Source organism: Cupressus sempervirens, chromosome 7, assembly GCF_028749045.1.
Source record: "Cupressus sempervirens isolate cs-2001-9-10 chromosome 7, ASM2874904v1, whole genome shotgun sequence".
Classification (NCBI taxonomy): Eukaryota; Viridiplantae; Streptophyta; class Pinopsida; order Cupressales; family Cupressaceae; genus Cupressus; species Cupressus sempervirens.
This window is the reverse complement of record NC_143124.1, coordinates 928,106,401-928,124,906: the sequence shown is the minus strand read 5'-3', so window position 1 is coordinate 928,124,906 and position 18,506 is coordinate 928,106,401. Positions and strand designations below refer to the sequence as shown.

At 37.0% G+C, this 18,506-nt stretch overlaps 1 protein-coding gene across 4 annotated transcripts in view; it reads right to left on the bottom strand.

Annotated features, from left to right (window-relative positions):
• The window catches only part of LOC149550602 (AMP deaminase-like), a 216,352-nt gene that overhangs the window by 93,230 nt on the left and 104,616 nt on the right, over positions 1-18,506 (bottom strand). For all 4 annotated transcript variants that reach the window (XM_089793594.1, XM_089793595.1, XM_089793592.1 and 1 more), the window contains exons 4-5: positions 14,139-14,317; positions 13,865-13,916 (exon numbers count right to left, since the gene is read on the bottom strand). In XM_089793594.1, coding sequence (XP_089649720.1) covers positions 13,865-13,916; positions 14,139-14,317 — 231 coding nt within the window. The remainder of the gene's footprint in view (positions 1-13,864; positions 13,917-14,138; positions 14,318-18,506) is intronic.

Below are 18,506 nucleotides of genomic sequence, written 5' to 3'. Positions count from 1 at the left end.
ACATTGCAGAATGGCAAGATCATGCTTTGATACCACTATAACGTTCCCTTTAGGACAAAGCCTAATTTGCCCAAGAATTCTTAATTGAGGTATGGATTAACATCTTGACAATGGTAGACATGTAATTGATGATCTCTGGTACTAATACCCATTACTAGATCAAATGCTTGTCTTTGATGCTTTTCACTTGGTTAGAGTCAATAGTTTGTTCTTATCCATTGATTATGATTTACACTACTAAACATTTGATCAATATCATATGTTTGTGATTGTTATGGGTCATATTGAAGTTGTGTAGATTAGCATACATGTCTTCTCATTGTTTGGGAAACCATATTGTAATTGTTTCTTTTTCTTATGGTTGTATCATGATTCTTTACTACTATCAGAGAGCAACAACTACCATATTCTGAAAGGGCATTTGGTAGTTGCAATAAAAATGTTTCCAATTAGAATTTACTCAATCATGAGTAATCTGTTGAGTAGCTCTATTTCTTTCATAGAGAATCAACTTATAAAAGTCATCTTTCTTATGTAATGTAATCACTCATATGACCACTCACTAGTCATGTTCTATATGCTTTGAATTATCATCATTAATAATTTGTTTTTGTTCAATATTCATTGTTGCCACTAACTTAATCATTCCCTTAATTCATAGGTTCATTATTTTATTTAACCATCGCTATATCTTTTATACCTTTTGATGTCCTATTGTTGCATGTACCACTTTATATATCTGCTCAAATTGCCACGTTCCTTAACATAGCATTATAGCTGCCTCATGTAATAACCCGTTCCGGTTATAGCTCAGACACACACCAAATTTCTATGCTAAGTTGTTGTTTGACATTTCGTCAAATACTTGGCAAGCAAGCTTTGATACCCTTGTAGGACCCCTGACCAATCCTCCTCCTCCAATGTTGATTTTATTTGTTTTTGTGTGTTTTATACCCTTTGCTTTAACTGATGTTAGCTCATAAGGAATAAACATGGAAATTCTGAAATTAAAATATTCAATAACAGCTCTGAAATTCTGCAATATATTTATTGACAAACTATGATGCAAAATTATGGAATTCGATTTTACAGATAAGAACCTGAAACGCCTGTTAGAGGCAGCCTCTTGAATCAGCTCCACTCTCCAAAATATGGGTGATGTGGTGCAAGAAAGGATGCCAACAGCAGCCTGGTTAAACAAGGTCTCAATACCCCAATCAGATTAGCATCGACCGGCAGGTTAGCATCGACCTGCAGGTGTATGACACTCAATTCCTCCAAGAAAAATATGTCCAAAATGCAGTCTGGACGTTAGAAATACAGGCAGAAACTCACGCCAATAGAGGAGAAAGTAAACACCTAGTATCACTGAACAGAGACATTCAATGCAGATCAAAAGGATGCTAGTTGCCAATAATTCTAGTGTTTTTTTTTTTGCAAGAAAACGGTAAACTTTTGCAGCAAATAAACCCACGATAAACCCTGAAGCTAGATGCCCAGTATCGAGGATAAAAATTCAGTGATACAGAGACTCCAATCTGCACTTGCATATGAAATACACATATCTCCAGCAAAACCCTATCCCCAGATTTGGGAATATTAAATCAGAATTGCAATTTACCAGTAATCAGAAATTGTAGTTACCAATCTCTCCCAAAATAAGACTGCCCTCTCAGACACAGTTGACACGGTAAGAGAAGACACTTAATAATTCTTCAGCAGACAACTGCTCCTCAGCTACAGTAGAAAGAGTAGAGGAAGCTCTAGAATCAAACACTCAAACCCTTATACCTCAGCAAGGGCACATAAAATCAGAACTCAAAAAAGCCACAAAGGCAACAAAAGCAAATAATATTCAATCAGATGCCTTTTCCATCAAATGGCCTCATATTTATAATCTCCAAATGGCATAAGTTTCCCAAATGAACTCATTTAAGAAGCTTCCTCAACACAACATTAAAATATAATAAAGTGTCATGATAATATAATTTATTAATTGCTTTTGCCTCAAAAAATGAACTTTTTCACCATAACATAATATTCTAACACACAAGCCCACTGTCGCTTGTGGCCACGAATTAAAACTTTTCATCCCGATTCCAATGAGCTATGATATTGAGGTCACCAACAAAAATAGCAACATCAACATATTTAGATGAATAATAAAAATAATCTGCCCATCATGTGAAAACAACTAAAGAAGCATTAGAATCAAAATCTAACAACACCAAAGTAATCCTAATGAAGAAAGATGATGAACTTGATGGGGTGACTTATTATAAATAGACGCTCCCGCCAAAATTCTTGGAGCCCAAACTGGAAGCCTGAAAGAAAAACTGAGAGCATCACTCAACTCCTCTAACTCAACTGGGCTCATCAGAACCAACAGTTTGACTTACTATAAATAGTAAGTCTCTCAAACGGAGCTAAAACACACCATAGGCTGTTGGAAAGCCTATAACTCCACAACTGAGACCCTCAAGTCCTACTATTAGCTCACTAGGGTCTCAATGCTGAATTGACCAAACCAGCTGCAGGAGCCTGCTAAAAATGGGGGCATTACACCTTGTTAGCATTATTGCTACTTAATCATTATCTTCAAATAGCGTTGAGTACATTTGAATCATCACTTCCATCCTTAACTAAGTTTAATTAATAGCTCGTAGAGTTCCTGAATATTTCTCTTTCTGAATGCTCATTAGTAAGACTATTACGACAATCCAAATCCTCTATTTGAACTTGTTGTTTGTATTCTAGCTATTGCTCCCGATGATTCAATTTAATCATTTATTTTTGGCTCTCATTATATGTATCTTGTTTATTTCATAATCCCCCCATATAGATGTTGATAGTTGTGCTTATCCATAGAATGATATGCCCTTATTCAAGGGGATTCTATACTCACTTCAGAGGTTGAATAGAAGTACTTCGTTGTCTTTTACCACCAACTTCCTTTAACATATATGCGTCTGTGTGTGCATGTTCTTCCTATTTGATTGACCCTTAGAATTGGTCTAAGTGTATTGACTTAGCTCTTATGTGGCCATTGTTTTCCTTAGGTAATCTTCATTGTCTATATTTCCCTTTTGGGTGCCCAGTTATGTCTCATATGTGCCAAGGGTGTGGATAATGCACAACCTAAATATTATATTAGTTCAATGTATATTATAGATTAATCACCATTTTCTTGGTCTTTTAAGTGTTGAGAATATGCATGTTTATAAAATCTTCCAATAATTACTCAAATTGTCATCTAAATGAGCATTGCAATTTCCATCTTTTAACTACATGCAAATCTCTGTGTGTCCCCCAGATGAATGGAGCATGATTGCCATATATATATTTTCTTTTGTGTGAAAGGTCACAATGGTTGGGACATGTCTTTTCTTTGGTGATTGCTACCTCATGTAACATATATAATCAACAAATTGTTCAACTAATCCCAAATTAGTCAATTCCTCCCTTAGTCCTCATCCAAGCACATTCAAATGGTCCCTTCGTTATTGAGGAATTATCAAGTACTCACTATTGTGATTGATAACTACATTTTGTTTGAATTATTTGTCAATATGTTATTTTATTATTTATATCAAGTTTTATTAATATAATTATTTATATTTATCTATAAATATATAATATATATTGATGCTACAATATTATATACATAATTTTAGTAATCAATTAAATTATACCTTGTTCATTTTATTAATTTATCTTGTTAAATATTATTAGCTCTTATTGTAGAAAAGGGGGTATTACAGTCTCCATTTCTTACCCTGTGTAACTTCCTCACAGAATACATGTTGGGAAGCAAGATTAAGTGCCAGTGACAAAACAGTGACAACACCAAAGTGGCAGCAACCATCACAATGGTCTCAACAATTTCCTCTGTGTCCTCTATGCAAGCAAGCCAAAAATCTCAGCTTCACATACCATGTCAACCAAAACCGCAACCAGTACAGCAACCACCTCAGGGTCAGAACTTGTCGATGACTCTACCCATTCATTCTTCTCAAAAAACTTTGCCAATCCCTGAAGTTAGTCTCACCATTCTTAAAGCCAATAACATGGAGAGATTCATTAACCAATGGAGTGGCCATCATTGCCACAACAACCAAGGCCTCCTTTTCATCCACCAAAGCATCAATTGTGTTATTATAGAATCAGCATGATAAGAGGATCAAATAGACCATCTTAAGGAAGCCAAAAAGAACAAACCAATGTTGCAAATAGCTATGCACAAGATTTACATCGGCTTCTAACACATTATTCTCCAAGTTTCCATGCAATTTCAATAAGGAGCTCTCAAACAGAGACCTCCATTGCTATAGAATTAAATGCAAAATTACACTTATACTCAATAAGTATGTTGTGTGTTAGGAGGTTCACAGAAGTCACAGAATCACCTGTTCATGGTGAAAAAATTAATCGACCACAGCTTGGTCACAACACACCCAACTGCCAATATATCTTAATAATACATCCAGAGTCCCAGTTATAATTTGCATATCAGAGGCTCCAATTTTCGCAAATTTTAGGAATACTTCAGTTTTCCCAATATACAACACAACAAATAACATGAGTGCCACAAGGAGTACAGAGAGCTACTGTTTTAGTTTTCTGAGCATCTAGTGCTACTGAGGAACCCTGTGAATAGTATCAGAGATTGTTCATAATGCTTAAACTTTTTCAGTCACCAATGGTTCTGCTTTTGATAGTTATTTCTCACTATCCTTCTGAGACCCAGAGCTCATTAATGTTACTTGAGACTACACCAGCAAGTCAATATGGTGTCTAGCATATAATCACGCACAAGTCTTTTATTTGCAAGACCACAGGAAAGTTGGCTGAATCTTCTTTCTCTCGCACAACATTACTGACTAGATGAAAAGGGTAGATGGATGTGCAAATATGATGAGTAGAGAGATACAATACAAAGATATGGTGCTTGCCTTACAGGCAAACCACAATCCAAAATCTCTCTATGTCTTGTACGGTTATGTTCTCCTTGCCTCTATATTGCAGCAAGCACTCATATACTAGTCCCAAGTTAATGTAATATGGAGTTCAAATGGTGCCAAAAGGTCTCAAATTCACAGGTAAGTCTCCCTACAGAATTCAGATACATATTGCCATAATCAAAGATCTTATGTCAACAAAACAATTTTAATTGCTTAAGTAAGGAAATGCCCATGCTCCAGCAACCACCATGAACCTCCAAGTCTTCAACACTATGACAAGATAGTTAACAATTATATAAACCCTGAGGCACTAGATAATATTCAAGAACAAGCGGTATAGAATGAACAGAGTATAGCAAGGCAAGTTTAGTTTTGTTGTCAATAAAGTTATAAAATAGCCGACAGGTAGATTAGCATCCGAAAGGACGCGTGACGGTTGAGTCACCCCTTCGGAATGGTATATGTGCACCGTTTGAAATGGACTTTGGATCATTGTTGGAATCATCAATGGAAGCACTATGTAATCTCTTTGGCATATATGCGAATAATAAAATGAGTATTGCTGTGTACATGTTCTTGTCTATTGTCTGTATGCATTAAACTATTTACCCCATACGGTAAACATTTGGCATTGTTGCCCCATGGACCTAGAACGAAGGCAAAGGAATGAAGACTAATGTCGAATCAGTTGAACAAAAATAAGAATAAGCTGAAGGAAAAAGATGAAATACGCATCGCACAAGGGAATTTAATTTTGGCACAATAGGCCGAGCGTAGACGGAGGTTTCAACAGATTGTCAACAGACACAGAAGCACCAAGGAATTGTTGGAAGAGACTCGACAGTGGTTGGATTTGGTGGAAGAAACAAGGGAGGAGGAATTTCTTAACCTGTATACACCGAGGGAAGAGACTCCAAACAGAAGGGAATTAACTCGCACAGCTCGGAGTACCAAGGGAGCACGAGCGTGGATTGAACTCTTCGTCCATGATACACTTTCGGAACGAACAATTTCGCTTAACGAAGACCCTTTTTCACCAAGTAATGAGGCTGTTGGAAATAAGAGGACTGTCCGAAATAGCCCAGGTGTACAGAACAGCGCGACTAAACAGAGCAGCGTAGGTGTACAAAACAGCGCAAGTCTGCAGAACAATGCAAGTCTGCAGAACGTGGGTGTAGAACAGCGCAAGAGTGCAAAACAACGCGAGCACACAACAAGTACCTCCAACTCGAATAGTAATGGCTAGACCAAAGGAAAAATTGCCAAAGTTTGATGGTGATGGAACAGTCGATCCAATCAGACACTATAAGACATGCGAAACAATTTGGATAGCGAATGGCATAACCGACACGGATGGATGGGTTCGACAATTTTCAGCAACCCTAAGGGGTGTAGCAATTGATTGGTTTGCCGACGCAGATCCCCAAAAATTAACTTCCTGGGCAACAGTTAAAAAGGGGTTTATCACCGAATTTCACTTGCTATGAACGACAATGAGATCGTAGCAGAAATCTACACCACAAAGTAAGGGAAAAATGAAACAATCCGTGTATATGCCCAAAAAGTAAAAGAATTAATAAATAAAATGGAAAGTAAGCCGGCCGATGGGCTGAAAAAGTGATGGTTCATTGAAAGACTACACCTAGAGTTAAGGAAGAAAATGAAGATTGTGTCGCCTTCATCATACACCGAAGCGTACAATCAGGCGATGGACTTAGAAAGTGAACAAAAAAAGAAAAAGAAGAAGAAAAGTAGCTCATTCGACTCAGATGACTTGTCTTCGAAAGGAGATAGCAGTGGTGATGAAAAGGACAGTAAGAAGGTCCAAGCTCTCCAAAAGGATATGATCAGAATGATGAAAGAATTTAAGAATATGCAGAAAGAAATGAAGGGAAACGAGCTATGGTGCACAGAATGCAAGACAGAAGGTCACACGAAGGGATCCTACCCAAAAAACCAATTCTGTGATATCTGTCAAATTATGGGACATTCCACAAAAGAATGCCCCTTCAATATGAAAACTCGAGGGCATCAACAAGTGCTCCTGACCCAGGAGGCTTCTGCGTTAGGAGGGAGCGGAAACACAATCAATGATGGTGCCACTTTAGGTGGGTACAGAAATAATAAAAGAGGACAAAACAACAATACTAACAATAATAATGGGGATCGCAGCTGAATTTAGCACAATGCAAACGGCCGCTGGATGGTTCAATGCCGAGCATGCAATTTCTGAGGCCACTTTGCACGGAACTGTACATCAACAAACGCACCAAAGTTGTTATGCAGATGGTGCGGTCCTGGAGATCATGAAGATGCCAAGTGCCCGAAATCAGAAGTGAATTTGATTAGCATTGGCGCGAACGAAGAAGTCTTGGCAATCACCCGTAAACAAGTAAAACTTTACCTCGACCCGAATTAAGAAAAGAAGAGATTGAAAAAAGTGTGGGCGGAAATTGAGAAAGCAACGCAAGCAAAGAAAACACAACTGAAGGACACTACTGGTACCTCAAAGAGGAACTACGGAGAACAAAACATCATAAGGCAAATATTACAAATTGAAATACCAGTCAAGTTAAATGATTTGATCCTCACAATGCCTCAACTACGGATAGCACTCACAAACATAGCCCCGACTGCTAAACTACTAGGAGAACATGGAAGGGAAAAGGAAACCAAAGCAAGTGCAACGGACCCAATGCTACTAGCCCTCACATCCGGATGGCATCCAACGATCGTAGAGATGGGTATATTACGAATAGTCCTTTTAGATACAATTGTGGACAAAGGTTCAAGAGTAAATGTCCTACCAGAAGATACCTAGAAGAAGTTGGGACAGCCGACGTTGTGGCCACCTACGTTCCAATTACTAACAACGGACCAACACGGCATTAAACCTCTCGGGATCCTGATGGCACAACCAATGACTATTGGAACACAGTCATTCCTACTTGACTTCGTCATCATCCCGCTAAAAAGAAGAGGATATGACGCTATTCTTGGACGGAGTTGGTTAGTACAAGAAAACGTAAAGCATGGCTGGAAACAAAATACCCTATCAATGGAGCGTAGAGGCAGAAGATTCATAATTGACCTGCACACACAAATGGTAGGGGAGGAGGTAGTGTCGTCAGATTCCAAAGGCGAAGGTGGAGGGGATGATGAGGGGAGGAAGAGAATGGAACCTGATGAAGAGGGAGTATTGGGACTAGAAGAAGGGTCGAATGAGGACGACCTAGACTCATTGAATGGCCTTTTCCACTGGCAAATGGAGGATTACAAGCTCTTTCTAAGTTGTAATATGTTACGGGTTCACGAAAAGGGAGAGGAAAATGAATGTCCGAAGGAATATAGAGAAGTGGAAGAAGGAAAGGCGATTACGACTGAAGCTAAAGGCAGCAAAAGGAAAGATTCCACCGTACGGTACATGGTGAACGGACCGTGTGAAAAGAAAAGGTTACACCACACCACGAAATTAGTAGAAAGGTGCCAACAACAAAGGCAGCAAAAGGAAAGATTCCACCGTACGGTACATGGTGAACGGACCGTGCAGAAAGAAAAGGTTACACAACACCACGAAATTAGTAGAAAGGTGCCAACAACAAATAAAACACATTGTACGGTTTGCATAGGAAACAAAGAGGAAGGGCTTAATAAAAACTTTAGCAATACGGAGTGAAGATTCTAAAATCAAGAATACAGTTATTGACGGCAAGGAGTGGCAGCCGACGGAATTCATGGTACCGAGTTTTAAAACAAAGTTGGCAATATGGAAAACCTGAGGGAGAGATCGTGTAAATTAAATAAACTTGATAAGCAACAATTGCAGGCACAATGGGCCATGGAGGTGACACAGAACAAGCACAAAGTGTGGCATAATAAACACCTAAAGCTAAACAAGTTTCAACCAAGACAACTAGTGTTGAAGTATAGCGGACGAAACGAAATCAAACCAAGGAAGTTTAAAGCTAAATGGGTCGGGTCATACCAAATCCTGGAAGTGGACAACAATGGAGCAATAAAGCTGTGGACATTAGACGAGCAAGAAGTACCAGAAGCCATAAATGGTTCCAAGTTAAAATTATACCGCTCGAGAACTGCTTCCCCATCGATGAATAATGGTAACTCGTAATAACTAAAATATATATAAATATATATTTAAAAAAAAATTTAAAAAAAAGTTGAAAAAAGAGAGAGAGAGAGAGAGAGAAACAAAAGTGATAAAGGCATCGTATGGACACCGTATGGCCCCCCAGCACATTTCGTACGATTCCTTATTTGCATCCCCCCACCGTACGGTAATTTAATATCATATGACAGGTATCGTACAACTCGACTTGCAAATGAACAGCACTGTACGACATCTCCAGCAAGTTGCAAGTCACCATACGACAAGAGACCCTTCTGTAAAAACTGTATGATCTTCTCAGCATGCTTTGTACAGTCCCCTCATAACCGTACGACATACAAGGAACAGATGCCTGAGTAATTAAATACATTTAACAAACAAGCACTGGAGGCTTGGCACTGTACGGACAATAGGCAGATCAAGGGGGCTCAGCCGTACACTTCCTACCACACACCTTCTTTACTGTATGGTCCGCCAAATTCAAGAAATACGATGCATTGTCGCCGTACGGTCACGCAGAACAGGAGATGAAGGACATTACCATGGTACGAGCAGGTGGTACGGTACAAAGTAGCAATTTTGGACTGCTTCAAACACAGTACGGTGTAGAATAAAGGGGAAGTTTATAATTTATTTTGCCATACCACATTTACATTGCCGCTGTACTGGCATGCACATGCAGAGGTCGTCATCTTGGGAGAGCTATTTTGGTTTGGGTTTTGCAGACATCTTTCAAGTGACCAAAGATGAGGGAGTAGGCACCCACAAGTATTATCTGTGTGGCCTCTACAAATAATACCATCACAGATCAGCAGAAGGAAGTAGTCAAAAGAGAAGCACCAAAAAAAAAAAACGACGACAAATAAAAAATGTTCAGAATGAATAATGTATGATACCAAAGGGAAGGGAAAGACATAAAAGGTAGTAAAATGTAAGCAATTAGCTGAAAGAGTATGGAATCAAAATAAAATCACAAAAATAGTGTATTCCATGGAATTTTGTGTGGCTTGGAGAGTGCTAATTTGGTCTTGGCACCGAGGGCGCTGCCGCTCGACCCCGCCCAGTATTGCAACAAGGAGCGCGCCTGGGGCGCTGCCCCCTAGACCCCCAGTCAATGCAATTATCAGTCATGGGAAGTATGACCAATTGATGAGACCTGGAGCTGCTACAGGCATGGAGTGTCTGTGTGCCAGAGGTGGAGAGAACAACAAAACAAGCCTTTCAAGATGGGTGATACGCTTTGAGGCACTTGGAGTAGGTGTTGGACGTGAAGCTGTCTTGGTGGATGCATAGAGAGCTCGGGAGGAGTTGATCATCCAGTTGAAGGCAATACAGCGACATTTGGCTCAATGTACCCAGGAGTTTAAAGCAAAGAAAGCGACACGAGTGGATATTTTGCAATTGTCATCCAGAGACGACTTTTCTTTTTTGGGGGGATGATGTTGTCGATAAATTTATAAAATAGCAGACGATTATATTAGCATGTTGCTGGTAAAGTTATAAAATAGCCGATGGGGAGATTAGCATCCGAAAGGACGCGTGATGGTTGAGTCACCCCTTCGGAATGGTATATGTACACCATCTGAAATGGACTTTGGATCATTGTTGGAATCATCAATGGAAGCACTATGTAATCTCTTCAGCATATATGCGAATAATAAAAGGAGTATTGCTATGTACATGTTCTTGTCTATTGTTTGTATGCATTAAACTATTTACCCCCATACGGTAAACAAGTTTTAGATTAATAAAAGAAATTGGTGCAACAACTACAATAAAATTAACATATCTCCCAAGTGTTGAGCAGTCCACGGGCATGTATCTAGACATGCGAGTATGTGCCTACAAGACTGCAGCCCAAGGATTGGACACAAATTGCAATAGACATCATCAATGATAGAATTCTGACACAGCTGGAGCACGGACGAGGAGTGATACTATAAAGGACTGCGCACTGAAAACTAAGCATCATGATAACCAAAAGGGGATTGCATACACAAAATTCCTCCATCTTATTTGTACAGTATTCCAGCAAAGTTGAACATAGTTTGGCTAGGGAAAGTGTGTAGTATATCTATTTGTTGTGGCTCAAACTTGAGTCTGCCCTATCAACAAAGCTCTTGAGTTACCGTCAGGCTGCAACATCAACCCTTGCTTATATGTATTATTACTTAACATTTTTACATATATAAAGCATATATATTTAATTGTTTTATTATCAATATAATATAATATGTATGTTTTAACTCTAGTACAAAGTTTAGTTTTAGATTAATAAAAGAAATTGACATTCATTTAACCATGCATGAACTTAGAGATAAATAAAGAATATTGATAAATGATATTATATATCTCTATATGTATATGTTTATTAACAAAAAAATATGTAGGTATTTATTAAGGGCACAATCTTTAAGATATATAAACTAATAAGAAATAATGATAGTTTACTGCATGTATTTATAAAGTAAAAGTATCCAGAAAGGAAGAAGTATTAAACCTATATAATTTTAAAACATTAGTTGAGTTCTCCATAAACTAGTAATAAACATATACTATATCATGTGTACGAGTGAAATTTCATGATGGCACAAAGTAACTAGTGCTAAATTGATATTTAAGGCCATGGATCAAAAGTTTGGAGAACAAATTGATAAAAAACTACAATTGGTATCAAAGCCATGTGTAATTTTCCTGCTCAAAGAATTTTACAAATTGAGGAGCTTTACGGGCAATGGGTATGCTATTTATAGACATCGAACTTGCCAAGGCTGAAAAAGGAAGGTGGGGTTCTTTGGAATTATGACAATTGTTCACCAATAGAGCACCTAAACAAATGTTTCAAAATGAATCCCATTTCAATTTCTTAGATCTGAAGAAGAATATCAATTTGGGGAATGAATCAATCCATGGGGAAGACCTAACAATGTCCTGAGCCTCTTATTTCTATGCCATTTTTTCTTGTTCTGAAACTCTTGTTTCCACTCAATGACACATCCCCAATTGTAACAATTTCTTGTACATGTTCCAAAGCACTTGTTTCTGAAAACCAATCAATCGCTACATCCCATAGGGTTGCTAGAAACTGTCAGACCCAGTCATCCTAGTCTATTACACCGTTCGCCATCCAGATTGTTTCGCATGTTTTACAATGTGATTGGATCGATCGTCCAATCGCCATTAAACTTCAGCAATTTTTCCTTTAGTCCAATTGTTGCTAATTTCTTCTGAATCTGTGGTACTCACTGCGTACCCGCGTTGTTCTGAGTACCCGCATTGTTCAATGTACCTGACGTTCTAAGTATCTGTGTTGTTTTGAGTACCTGCATTGTTCTACACAACTGTGCTACTTCGGACAACCATACTGTGGACAAACGCATTGTTTGGTGTAAAGAGATCTTCAAGCGAAGTTGTTCTATTCTCTACCTATACCCGTTCAACAGGTGTATCGGGAACAAAGAGTTCACCCCACGCTCGTGCTCCTTCGGCACTTAGCCCTGCGGGTTCCTTCCCTTCTATTCAAATTTTCTAACCTTTGTGTATACAAGTTTAGGAACTCCTTCCTTGTCTCTTCTACCAAATTAAATCTCTGGCATGTTTCTTCAAGAAAGTCCTCGACACTCCTCGGTCTACTAGATGAATGCACTTCCTCCGTCAGGGCTCCTTCACCCCCTTGGTGTCTGTTGATAAGCTACTAAAACTTTTGTCTGCACTCCACCTGTTGTATTAAAATTAATGCTTCCCGTGTTGTGTGTATATCATCCTTGTCTTTTATTTTATTCCTATCTTTATTAAGCAGATTCAGCATTAATCTTCATAACACCTCTTGTATACCAAGTTTGACTGGCAACAACACCAAATGTTTACCATATAGGGTAAATGGATACTTATAGCATTAAGATATTAGAATGTAACACAAAACAGGATACTTTATTCATATAAGCAGTATGCAATTATAATTACAATGATTACAATGATAATCCAATAGTCCATTTGGGCAATGTTCATATACTTTCCCAAAGGGCTGACTCAACCCTCACGTGCCCTTTCGGATACAACTCTACCCATCGGCTACAATATGGATTTTACCGACAATGAACTTGAGAATGATTTAAATCATCAAGCAAGGACTATTGTTTTTGTTGTCTTATTTTGATATATGCATTTGTGTGTCTATCATATTGTTATATAGTTTTGGATATATCATGTTGCACGAGTTCCACTACTCTTGCCAGTTTTACATTGTTAGACTCCATTGTGCTCGGCTGGGCATCTTTCATGTCATCATGGATTCGAGGGAAACATAACTACTTTATGGCAGGGTGGAAGTGTATTCCGACTCTAACCCACTTTGTGCTTCAGGTACACAGATGTCAGTAGTTCCCATCAGGATGGTCTTCGCATTTTGTACATTATGCTCTCATTATATTTGACCTTGTTGTCCATTGTAAGGTACATGTTTCTTTATGTTTAGCTTTGTCATTGATTTATGTGCGCTGTCTTATGTTGAAAAGAAATTTCATGTCTTTGACCTTGTTTAGATGAATACATGGCACTACTTTATGCTTTATTAAGTGTGTTTTTGGCAAAGTATGCCAATAACATGAATTTTAGGAATTAAATGATTTTTTTATTTTTTAATTGTGGTGGTCCTTACTCATATCTGATTTTAAAAATCCTCGGACTTGATGCTTTATTTTTTATCAAAAATGAAATATGAATAAGAATTAATACTTAAGTATACAAATAAAAAGATTTTAGCAGCAACTTGGCATACCATCTTTATTCGCATAGACTTGGATTACACCGTCCACCATCTGAAAATAATGCTGCAGGAAGAATAGAACTACAGAAAGTCATTGAGCAGTATTGAACGCATGAAAATTTGGTTGTGAAAGGAGCATAAACAATCTAATTTTTAGATGGCTTTGATCGTTAAATATTATAATAAGATATTTGTTTTCTGCATTGCATAAATGATAAATACCTTGCTTTACTCATTAATATTATACGTTAAAAGGGACAGCTAAAAGTGACAAAGGAATACTAACATCTGTTTTTTCTTCAGCTTCATAAAAAAATGGATAAGGGTTTGGCTTAGGAGTGCAAGGATCTGTCACAACTTCTTTCTCCCAAGGAGCTATCATATCTCGAAACACATATTTGTCACGCAATTGTAGACACTGTTGCAACATTAAACAGACTTCCTCCTCTTCAGCAGATAGTGATTCTGACAATTCAGAAAGATGCATCCAATAAAATTAGTGAGATAGTGCAAAGTAAAAACATATGACCAACCCAACAGAAAAGATGATACAACATGATTTCTGATAGATTTTGAATAATACAAGGAATTCAGGGAAGAATGCTTACTCAAAGTAGCTAGAGTCCACCTATATTACTCATAAGCAAGTGTAGTTCCTTCCTATCTTCAGAAGCAATCAAATATTTAATAATCTATTGTACAAACTATGGGTTGGACCTACCCCTCTTTTTTATGTGAAGATGGAATGCATATTTTGTTTCTTTCGAACCAAAAATACAGAAATTGAAATTTTTGTATGTGCTTCTAATTCTGCAACTCATATAGTACTACCACTGACACCACTTCATTAAATGTGGAGAAATATTGAAAAAAATCCAAACAATGCAGTATTGAAAGAAAAGCTCCTTCTCATTGCAAGTCTGATTCATCATTCATTCATTCCACAGTCATTCATAAACGAGACCACCATGACATTCAAAAGAAAAATAAGCTTTGTAACAAAAGTTTTAGAAGAGAAAAAAGAGGCATTCCATTCAACATATGGTAAACTGTGTTAACGATAAAAACCTCTCCAACATTGCAAAATACAATCTCTCATAAATGACCCCTCAAAATCCAGTTTTGTATAATTATGAAGTTACTAGTACAGATATTAATATTATAGATGGAGTACAAGTTTTAACTAAGCACCCAAATAAGGAGAATTCTCCGTTACATTACTCAGATTTGGTTTTTGTTTTCTTGTCTAATTTGTTTCATAGCTAGCCACCTTGGCTTCCCTTTGAAAAGCTATTTGACTCGCACAAATACAATGAGAATGCATCAATTGCTTGATGCCTGGTAATTCTAAATATTTCTTATCTATTGTATAATACTTACAACCAGTGCATAGTTTCAAATCTTTCTCAAACATACAATAATTTAATACTAATGCCACCAAAAAGAAAACTAGACATTGATATTGAGAATCATAGAACAGAGTCTAATAATTAATTACTTGCCAAAGGAACAAAGTACTGAGCATTTACATTAATGAATCTTCAAAGAAAGCTCACGAATGACACTTTCATTGATGTGCTCTACAAAAAGAACTAGTTATATCTTGTATTTCCAACTCCAACATCTCCCAAGAGCCCTAACACTAGTTCTTATTTTGCAATCTTAATCCAGCACTCCAAAGAAAATAATAGCATCTAGTGAGTGTGCCATATTTTTATTTCCCTGCATACTACTTCACAAAATACAAGAAAGTTTCATATGTGCACAGCATGAGAGAGAACATCTTCCTGCAAAAATCGAAGCAAGCAGGCATACCCCTTTAGATCTATCAAGAAACAAATCAACTGTTTTAGTTGTATGAATCTAGTTACTAAATGCACAGTTAAATCTTCTCTAAGGATATCAAATAATCCTTAGTGTTGTTAAAAATATATTCAGATATTTATAGAGGAAATCAGAACTTTGTATATCAGTTCGATATTTGGAGGACTTTCACATATATTATTTCAGACTGAGATTATATGCTAAGACTGGATTTAATTTAACTTACGCAATGACTGAACTGTATTTGATTTGATTTCTTTATGTGACTGTTCATAGTCGATAATGCCTTTCTAATTGATTATCTTCTACAGTAGTCATCAACGTCATATTAATACTTACGATGGGAGTCAACGTCCATGGAGGGACATGATTCTCCTGTGGCATATGCCACGAGGAGTCATGGCCCTCCGCGGCTTGACTCTACATAACTAATTATCACTGAAGGGTGGCTTCCAATAACTCATACGATAACCATCAAGATTACAATATTTATCCGATTTATCTTATATATGTATCTTAAGGAGATCAATATAAATATATAAATATATATAAGATAAATTTTCAGAACCTTCAATCCTAAGGAGACTATAATCTTAACACTCCCTCTTAGATGATCGGAGGATTGAAAGTGAAAACCTGAGAATGCACTAAAACCAATTGAGGATAACAAGGTCTTCAGTCTACCTCAATTATAACACAACAGTTATCACAATCTTTAACTAGTTCAGAACTAGATCTAGTGATAACACTTGTATCAAGATACACAGGGACTTCATCTTAATGTAGTCAACCTTGATACATCCACCATCAAGTGTTTAAATCAATTTATTGACACATGATAACAGGTCAAGCTATTGATAAGATCGTCACCTTATAATAGCGACCATATCCACATAAAAAATCATCATCTTTTATGCCACAATACATCCACAATATTGCAATACTGATTTTATTAAATATTCATGAATAATTTACATAATACGAGATTTTAATCTCAGGTTACAATTTAATCATACCAAGTTTGTTCCTATAGTACTCAATTTTCAACTTTGCAAGAGGCTTAGTGAAAATGTCTACATTTTGTTCTTCAATGCTAATGTGGATCAATTTGATAACATCTCTGTAAGGAATTTCTATGTGCTTGGACCTGTTATGGAAAGCTGAGTTAATTGATAGTTTAATGCAGCTTTGATTGTCACAGTAGATTATGGTGACTTTTAGTGGTTTTCCAAATGGTCCAAATAAAAGTTTCCTTAGCCATAATACTTCACGTGCTCCCATAGAGGCAGCATTATATTTTGCTTTAGTGGAGCTTTGAGCAACCATTGATTGTTTTCTACTGAACCAAGATACCACAGACTAAAACAACATCCTGTAGTACTCTTACGATCAATAGAGTTGCCTGCCCAGTCTGAATCAGAATACCCTTGAACTTGTAACTTTGTATTTATATACTTTAGTCCAAGTCCAATCGTTCCTCGTAGATATCTTAAAATATGCTTGGTAGCCATTAGATAAATCTTCTTGGGTTCACACATGAAATGACTTAACACTTTTGTAGCATAGTAGATACTTGGTTGTGTATTTACCAGGTACATAAGAGATCCAACAATATGACAGTAGTGAGTAGAGTCTACAGAATCTGAATTTGCTATTTCACTTTTAAGCTTATGAAGGTTAGTTTTCATTGGAGTTGAAAGAGGCTTACAATCCATCATCCCAAATCTAGTCAATATATCAGTAGTGTATTTTCCTTAGTTTAGGAAAATATATCTCTTTTTGCTTCACTTCTAAACCTAAAAAATAATGTATAAGTCCAAGATCCTTCATGTCAAATTCAGTTATGAGATCTTGTTTGCATTTGGCTATAAGGTGGTCTACCCCTATTATCAATAAATCATCAACATAAAGAACAAGAATTAAAAAGTCGTCATTGGATATTTTGAAGTATATGTTAGGATCCACTTCATCTTTAGAGTATCCTAACTTGGAGAGATAGTTGTCTAAACTCTCATACCAAGCCCTGGGAGCTTGCTTAAGGCCATAGAGAGCTTTCTTTAGTTTGCATACATAAAGCTTCCTATCATGTGTGGTGAATCCTTTAGGTTGTTCTATATATACTTCTTCTTCAATGATGTCATTTTAAAAAGATGTCTTTACATCCATTTGATGTATGTTCCATCATTTGGATGCAACAATGACAATTATCATTCTTACTGAGGTGTAGCATGCAACTGGAGCAATTTTTTCTTCATAGTCAATTATGGCTTTTTGAGAGAAACCTCTTGCAACAAATCTCGCCTTGTGTTTTTCAATGCTTCTGTCAAGTGCATACTTGATTTTAAACAACTATTTAGAAGATACAACTGATTTGTCCTTAGGTCTAGGTACGATATTGTAGACATCATTTTTAAGAATGGATTGATGTTCTTCTACATTACATCTTTCCATGCTTGACATTTTAAGGCCTCCTCAACACTAATTGGCTCTTATTTTGTGAGTTTTGTTATTAATGCAACATAATTTTTTGATTTCTTGTTTTCTTATTTTCTCTTGAAATCTCATCTGGTTCTACATTGTTCTCTTCAATCATTTTCCTAGCCCATAGTGGTCTTTTCTTGTGATTTAAAACTTCATCATTCTCAGCATTAGGTGCAAATGTGTCTTGTTCTTCTAAAAGACTCTCCCTCAGATTTCTGGTTGAAGTATCTTCTATAGTGTTCTCCTTCTGATTCTCAGTATTATAATCATCTTCTATGATGTACTCCCTTTGATTCTCAATTTCCTCATCTTCTTTGTTTAAGAATGTTTTGAAAGCGATATCTTCGTC